Source organism: Salmo trutta, chromosome 29 (assembly GCF_901001165.1).
Source record: "Salmo trutta chromosome 29, fSalTru1.1, whole genome shotgun sequence".
NCBI lineage: Eukaryota > Metazoa > Chordata > Actinopteri > Salmoniformes > Salmonidae > Salmo > Salmo trutta.
Window position 1 is genome coordinate 12031868 of NC_042985.1, and position 8604 is coordinate 12040471.

General features: G+C 44.3%; 2 protein-coding genes across 8 annotated transcripts in view; one reads left to right on the plus strand and one right to left on the minus strand.

Moving 5' to 3' along the window:
• The window catches only part of LOC115166925 (TP53-binding protein 1), a 43123-nt gene extending 35050 nt beyond the window's left edge, over nucleotides 1-8073 (minus strand). For 2 of the 7 annotated variants that reach the window (XM_029720864.1, XM_029720858.1), the window contains exon 1: nucleotides 1051-1962. In XM_029720864.1, coding sequence (XP_029576724.1) covers nucleotides 1051-1233 — 183 coding nt within the window. In that variant the 5' untranslated portion in view covers nucleotides 1234-1962. Of the gene's footprint in view, nucleotides 1-1050; nucleotides 1963-2043; nucleotides 2160-7977 lie in introns of those variants that run through there. The other 5 variants (XM_029720860.1, XM_029720862.1, XM_029720861.1 and 2 more) reach the window with 5 other exon arrangements.
• On the plus strand, nucleotides 1189-4456 carry LOC115166927 (uncharacterized). The gene is made up of 2 exons (XM_029720867.1): nucleotides 1189-1259; nucleotides 2732-4456. Exon 2 carries the CDS (start codon nucleotides 3160-3162, stop codon nucleotides 4384-4386), a length of 1227 nt encoding a protein of 408 aa, XP_029576727.1. The 5' UTR covers nucleotides 1189-1259; nucleotides 2732-3159; the 3' UTR covers nucleotides 4387-4456.
• Nucleotides 8074-8604: the final 531 nt, after the last annotated feature.

The following is an 8604-nucleotide window of genomic DNA, read 5'->3' on the forward strand; positions in this document are numbered from 1 at the left end:
CAGTGGCCCTGTTCATATTAGAACAACAGGCATCACTCCTTCCCATGAAGTAGGACAAGTACTGATCTGACATGACTGGATTATTTGATGAAAACCCTGCTGTCACCTATCCAATTGTGTCAGTATTGACTCCATGTCAGGTAGGATGGAGGAATGTATTTTAAATGGATTCAAATTGGGCCAAGTGATATTTTTTCCTCTTGACAACTGACTTGAGATCTGTTATCCCCACACTTCTAACATTAATGAATATGAGCTTCACAACAAAACCAGTCCTAGATCAGTTGTAAAGACTTATAGAGGTAAGTAATGTCATGTCACAACCTAAGTTGATATGCCCCAAAGTTCCTTTGAGGTCATTGGACAACAAACTAAGGTAGTAGGAGGAACTTAGCCTGGGTGCCCGTCTGTTCCTGCTCTAAGGTAGTAGGAGGAACTTAGCCTGGGTGACAGTCTGTTCCTGCTCTAAGGTAGCAGGAGGAACTTAGCCTGGGTGACAGTCTATTTCTGCTCTCTTGCTTGACAATGGAGTGGGCAAAAACACAAACTGATTTGGTACCAGGCTAGGAGGAACTGACAAAAACAATACCCCTATCGTCTCCCCTCCCTGTATGACCGGAAAGCATATTACCGCCTCTCAAAAGATCTCTAGACCTTTATGTTACAGGATGCAACATTAGTGTACTTGCCCTCTGAGTCGCTGGTTCAAGCCCTGCTCTGGCTGGCTGTCCTCGGGGCTACTCTCACGATTCCCACGCTGCAGTCAGAAATGACCATCTTTGCATAGAATTATGGATACATCAAGTGACATTGGTGCAAGTAGGGCAAAGTAATTCTACAGATGGGCAACCTCCCAAGCCCCCAGTCATATATATCCTAGAGATATTTTAATCTAACGTTGTGGCTCTCTCTCTTTATCTACGGTACTACTCCTGCCAGTAGACATGGATCATTTTGGCACAGGAGGTTTACTGTAACTGTAACCAAAGTTGCTGGTTCAAGCCCATCTTCATTCGTTACCTCCCGCTGTCTCTACACCGTGCTACTCACCAGTACAGGGCTGTGGGAGGTGGCGGGCTGCAGGCTGGACAAGCGGCGGGCGAGCAAGGCGCGGTAGCTACTGTCCGGGTCGTCCTCCAGTGCCGCACTGTCGGGCTGGGAGTCCTCCACGATCAGGCACGGGTTCTCTGCATGGGGCAGACTCGAATCCAGGTCACTTCCGCTAGGATCCATCGGATTATGGCATGCAAGGACAGCAGGTAGCGTAGCTGCTGCGCCAAAACAAAGAACGAAGGCAGATATTATAGGAACAACTTCCCGACTGTTAGGTAGAGATGTACAATATAATACAACTGAATCGATCCGTGTGGTGGCATGGACTTGCAGTCCCCTTTCCGATAAATAGCTAGTTAGAAGACCACAACAGAATTTGCTAGTCTAACTAGCTAGCTACCGGTAACGACGTAGCCTAGCTAGCATTAGATAGTTAGCTAAGCTATCGTATGTTTATGCCAAATATTTCCCCTGTGAATGCGTTTGCGGGTTTCCGATTTCGAAGTTCTGCTGCCAGAACAGCCTTGTTTACAAATATTACGATTTCGTGAAATATAGCTAGCTGTAGAGTATGAAGCTAGTCGTTTTACTCAGCAAGCGTCTCAAACCGCGTCTTCAAACTGTGTTGGTATGACGACAGGGCCAGAAGAGTCCCAGATCAATCATAACCATCCGTATGTGTAGTTTCACCGCGAAATTGGAGAAAGGGGATGGGCTAATGAAATGATTGGGCTAGTTGTTGGACCACCAAGGTAGCTAGCTAGCTATGCCAAAAGGAGACCAGCTCAAATTGTGGTTGCAATCGTAATTATGAAATATTATTTTTAGCAAACTAGCTAGCTAAGTAAATCAATATTATGCATTGCTGTTTTTTTATGGACTAGCTAACTAGTTGGCTCAACGTTTTGCTCTCAGTCATGTGCTGTGCCCTCACTTCCTAAACGTAGTTAGTTAACGTCGTTATCCATAATTTAACAACTAGCTACGGACCTTCAAAATGCAATGTTGTGTTTGGGGGTGCAAGGCCCAATATCGGAAAGGAGGAGGGTTAGGGTTTTTCCGATTCCCTACTGGAGAGAACGAAATTGCTCAAAGTCAAAGGAAAACTTGGATACAAATGGTGAAGAGAGAAGAACCAGATCTACCTTCCCGTGTGGGTGGTAAATTGGTACTCCAAATGGGAAACGACTGGCACCCTACTACCTCCTCTCGCATTTGTGGGAGGCACTTTGTTTTAAGTAAGTTGATGGTCAGTTCGTAGCCAACAGATCCTACCCGCTTGCTTGCAGCTGCGCTAGGGTAGGACAGGCTTCCGGTGTAGATTAAGACAATTGAGGCGGGGTGAGGTATGGCTTGGAAAACATACCTCAATCCATGGATGAGAAATGCGTTGTTCTCCGAATTGGCCCATTATCCCAACTGTTACACCTAGAAGATTGAACAAATGCAACAAACAAATAGCAGTTCAATCTTTTCTGTGTAACAGTTGGGATAATGGGACAATTCGGGCAACAACTAGTTTCGCATCCCTGGATTGTAGCAAGCTACAGAGTTTTCATGAAGGAAGTGATGTCAAAGACAGCTCACACAGGCAACTGTATAGAACACCACATTTCCAGTGCAATAATTTAAGTGTCTGTCTGAAGAGACTAAAATCTAATTTGAGTTCATATTTCAGAGAAACCAAACCTGCATCCGGACCACCCTGACTTTGCCCCATCCCTCTTCCTTCGCCCAGAGGACTATGCCTCGAGTCCGAACACAGCTCAGACAGAAGGGAAAAGAAACCTGCAGAACTATGACAGGGCGGTGAAGAAGAAGAAGTGCCTTGACCTGAGTGAGGTTGGAGGTGCTGACCCGAGGGACAGTTATGCTGACACCACAGAAGAAACTGAAGAGCAGGACCTGGGCACCTGTGTATCGTGTGAGGTCCTGAGGAAGTCCTTAAATGATTTGCAGTCCAGGCATGATGCTCTGCAAGTCGAAGCTGTCGATCTCAGGGCGGAGAGAGACTTTTATAAAGAGAACGCATCTCAATCCTCTCTCTTTGTTGACACCTTTACAGACAGAGACAATCAAACGCATACAGTGAGAGAAGTGCCAAGCATGGCTAAACCAAATGGTATGAACCAACAATGTACTGGGATGGTTGAGGAGCCATGTGTTATGGAGGTTGAGGGGCCATATTCTGTGAAGGTTGAGGAGCTTTGTCCTGTGAAGGTTGAGGGGGACTATGATCAAGTGTTGATTAAGGAAGAGGAACAACCGGTCCAAATAGAACTTTGTAGCCCCTTGGCTAGTCAGGACAAAGTGACCCATGTCTCCCAGGATAAACCTACCCAGCATAACAACATTATGAAGCCAACCAGGCGACCATGTCTGTTAGCCCAGGATAAACCCATCCAGATAGTCAACACAATGTCACTCACTAGAGTGGTAGCCTCCAGGGCCCCAAGTCAGGTAACCAAGGATAAACCTATCCAGCTTGCCAAAACCAACCACCAATGTTTTGTGAAGGTTGAGGAGTCATGTTTTGTGGTTGAGGTGGACTATGATCAAATGTCGATTAAGGAAGCAGAGCAACAAGTCCAAATAGAAATCTGTAGCCCCTTGGCTAGTCAAGACAAAGTGACCAATGTCTCTCGCAGGCTGCCAATTCATGTCCCCAAGGATAAACCTATCCAGCTTGCCAAAGCCGTAGTAGAAAGCCACCTAATGACTAACCATCTGCCTGGCAGCCAAACCACTGCTGAGCCTTTGCAGAAGACTCCTCTGTCAGCTCAAAGGACACCTGTTGCAGGCAAACAAATTCAGAGAAGCATAACAAACACAGAGAGGGATGAGTTGCTTTGGCTGGGCTACATGAAGTGGAATGTGCGTCTTCCTGCAAGCACAATTAGAACTGCACACAAGTTTCAGACGCCTAGGGCAACAGTGCAATACCTTCTACACGCAGTCTTCTCCCAATGTGAAATCGCTACCAGCAATCTCAAGGGCATTCCTGCACTGGGCCTTAACAAACTGGACCCGGACAAACTTTCTGCCATAAGACAGTTTGTCGCCACTAAGTTTCGCCGTTTAGACATGCGTCAATGTGGTAAAGACTGGGTAAAGTGCCGGCGCCAGATAACCAGCATGCTCAGGAACATTCGGAAGGAGGACAGGAAGACGAGGGGGCTCTCAGGAAACCTTTGTATGATAGAGGAAGTGGTAACGGATCAGAGTTTGCCCAGTCAGCCATCGCCTCCCTCATTCCCCTCGATCTCCCAACAGCACACAGCTGCCTTCTACAGCCCAACAGAAGAAGAAGAGATCCTCTGTCTGGAGAGTTAGGTTACACAATATCTGTAATGATGTTTGCATTTTCTTGTAATAAACAGTTTGTTGGGAGTAAAAAATATAATATGACTGACAATGTATATTTGAACTTTGGTTGATGTATAGTCTACATGTGGTAGAGTGGAGCTTTGAAGGAGTGATGTATGGATAGGGCACTGGGTTAGGTTAGGGTTAGAATATGAAGTGCTTGAGACACTGGTAGAAAACCTAAATGCAATCCATCATTATAACATGGCACTCCAATCAGACCTGTCGGTGGCTATGAAATGGCCTCTTTTTCCTCATCTCCTTCCTGCTGGCTCTCCCAATTATGAACACGTTAGAAGTGAATTCTTGCTGGCTCTCCCCATTATGAGCACGTTAGAAGTGAATTCTTGCTGCCTCTCCCCTATTATGAGCACGTTAGAAGTGAATTCCTGCTGGCTCTCCCCATCATGAGCACATTAAAGTGAATTCCTTCTGGCTCTCCCCATTATGAGCACATTAGAAGTGAATTCCTGCTGGCTCTCCCTATTATGAACACGTTAGAAGTGAATTCTTGCTGGCTCTCCCCATTATGAGCACGTTAGAAGTGAATTCCTGCTGGCTCTCTCCATAATGAGCACGTTAGAAGTGAATTCCTGCTGTCTCCCCATTATGAGCACGTTAGAAGTGAATTCCTGCTGGCTCTCCCCATAATGAGCACGTTAGAAGTGAATTCTTGCTGGCTCTCCCCATTATGAGCACGTTAGAAGTGAATTCCTGCTGGCTCTCCCCATAATGAGCACGTTAGAAGTGAGTTCCTGCTGTCTCTCCCCATTATGAGCACGTTAGAAGTGAATTCCTGCTGGCTCTCCCCATAATGAGCACGTTAGAAGTGAATTCCTGCTGGCTCTCCCCATTATGAGCACGTTAGAAGTGAATTCCTTCTGGCTCTCCCCATTATGAGCACATTAAAGTGAATTCCTTCTGGCTCTCCCCATTATGAGTACATTAAAGTGAATTCCTTCTGGCTCTCCCCATTATGAGTACATTAAAGTGAATTCCTTCTGGCTCTCCCCATTATGAGTACATTAGAAGTTAATTCCTGCTGGCTCTCCCCATTATGAGCACATTAGAAGTGAATTCCTGCTGGCTCTCCCCATTATGAGCACGTTAGAAGTGAATTCCTTCTGGCTCTCCCCATTATGAGCACATTAAAGTGAATTCCTTCTGGCTCTCCCCATTATGAGTACATTAAAGTGAATTCCTTCTGGCTCTCCCCATTATGAGTACATTAAAGTGAATTCCTTCTGGCTCTCCCCATTATGAGTACATTAGAAGTTAATTCCTGCTGGCTCTCCCCATTATGAGCACATTAGAAGTGAATTCCTGCTGGCTCTCCCCATAATGAGCACGTTAGAAGTGAATTCCTGCTGGCTCTCCCCATTATGAGCACGTTAGAAGTGAATTACTGCTGGCTCTCCCCCAGTATGAGCACGTTAGAAGTGAATTCCTGCTGGCTCTCCCCATTATGAGCACATTAAAGTGAATTCCTTCAGACTCTCCCCATTATGAGCACATTAGAAGTGAATTCCTGCTGGCTCTCCCCATAATGAGCACGTTAGAAGTGAATTCCTGCTGGCTCTCCCCATTATGAGCACGTTAGAAGTGAATTCCTGCTGGCTCTCCCCATTATGAGCACATTAAAGTGAATTCCTTCAGACTCTCCCCATTATGAGCACGTTAGAAGTGAATTCCTGCTGGCTCGCCCCATTATGAGCACATTAGAAGTGAATTCCTGCTGGCTCTCCCCATAATGAGCACGTTAGAAGTGAATTCCTGCTGGCTCTCCCCATTATGAGCACGTTAGAAGTGAATTCCTGCTGGCTCTCCCCATTATGAGCACGTTAGAAGTGAATTCCTTCTGGCTCTCCCCATTATGAGCACATTAGAAGTGAATTCCTGCTGGCTCTCCCCATTATGAGCACATTAGAAGTGAAACCAAAGGTGGATAGAGTCTTTCCATAAGGGAGCTGAGTGAAATAACTCATACACACATTTTCAACATAATATACTAGGTATATATTCTGTACATAGATGAAATATTTTATTTCAAATTATTTTAACAGGATTTGTGTATGCCTGGAGTTCATTCACTCAGCCAGTTTTTTTTGGGTAAAGATTGCAACGTTTGCAGCTGGTGGCACCGTGGCAGCAGTGGCAATGTAAACAAAATCAATGTGTGGATTGCTCTCGCCTAACATGGACTTCATTTCATGACATAGGTGAACTATCTTTTTAATCAAACCAGTCCCATGGATACTCAGGACTACTTTAACCTCCCTCTGTTTCTATGGTGACGCCACAATCTGTTCCTCACAAAAGTAGGGCATTAGAAAATATTTCTCATGCATCAGGACCCAGGACATTTAGCATTTAACTCTAACCAAGTATGTAATCAGCATGCAGTTGCTTACCCATGTGTGTCTAATGAAATCAACTGGATCAGATGTAGGATGGTACATTACGGTTACTGATAGTTTCCACTATATTATCTACTATCATCTACCCAGACACGGGCTGTCTGAAATGGCTAGGGAATAGGGTGCCATTTAAAATGCTGCCATAGGCACATTTTTATCTCATTCTAAGATAGGCCACAGAAAAGGGCTTGATGTTTGAATGTAGGAAAACGCTTTATACATATTCCCACATCCTCAGTGAATTGACTCTGAAATGTCTCACTTATTTTTTGTCAGAGGACACTAAGTCCATTAGTGATGCTATGGCAACTCTATTTAAATAAGTAAGTATAACAAAGTCTTTAGACTTTACATCTTAACACAGAGAACCTTGAGTCTAGTTGACCCACTGGCACTCTGAGTCTTCATAAACTACCTCAGCTGAGAAAGAACAGCATATGATCGTTCCCTTGGTGTAGCATGACAATGAATAGCTTAGGCAGGGATAGTTTATTCAAATGATTAGATTTGTTTAAACGTGTATCTACATGCAGCACAGAAAGGTTATTTGAGCCAGTACAACTCAATAGCAATCACAAGTAGGCTATCTTTGGCACATTATTGAGGCACCCATAATACACTCCTACCCTGCAATGAAGATGGCACATTTTGGGTTGTCCTTGGACAGCATGCACCCTCATGAGCTGATATTATTTATAGCCTAATTTCGTTGATAAACAATATATAATATATGCATTACATTTTTAATCAAAATGTTTAAAATAAGCTAGCCTATACATAAATATGATTGAACTATTAAAATAAAAAAACGGAATAACAGCATTAGATCGTGCATACTTTTCTTCAAGCCCAACCCTAAACACAGCACCACTGATATGGAAATCATATGGCTATAGGCGACACATACGTACACGGTGCGGTGCATCGTGCTGGCGCGTCATATCGCCAAGCTGACCAGTTGAGTTGGAACCGAAAATATGAAATGCGCAGCAGCTGGAGAACGAAAATCCAAACGCAAGACACTATTCTGAACCTGTCCTTGAACACAAAACAGTGACATTGATGCTCAAATAGGTCTATATGATGACACGTTTCCCCCCAAAATGTATTAGGAGCTAGAAAGTACAAACTATTGCTTTACCTGAAAAGTTGATTTTCGCTTTTGCAAGCAGAAAGTATGAGATTTGTATTGCCCCCTTTGCAGCAATACCGGTGCGCGTTGACTGCGTTCACATCTCTCTGTCTCTCTCTCGCCCCCCCCCCCCCCCTCTCTCTTTTCCAGGAAGACAGGGTGTGGATACAGACACTACCACTTAAAGATGCAATGGCATTTTTTAAATGTTGGCATAATTAGTGCATGTAGGTGCTGAGGTGCGCACACTCTTAGAACAAAAGGTGTCATCTAGAACCTAAAAGGTTTATTCGACTGTCCCCATAGGAAAACACTTTGAATAACCCTTTTTGGTTCTAGGTATAACCCTTTTGGATTCAATCTAGAACCATTCCCACAGAGGGTTCTACCTGGAACAAAAAAGGGTTCTCCAATGTGGCCAGCCGAAGACCCCTTTTGGAACTTTTTTTCTTCTAAAAGTGCAGGACAACACGTGTGTTATTTATTGTGGGGCTGGGATTACTTTTAATACATCTAAAACGTTGATCATGTAATTATGTTAGGCTATATGTTCATCACTTTTGGCAAAGTGAGCATTAACAAAAATGTGCAGTAAAATAATAAAAGTAGGGTAATGCTGTGGTTGGTTCTATACCG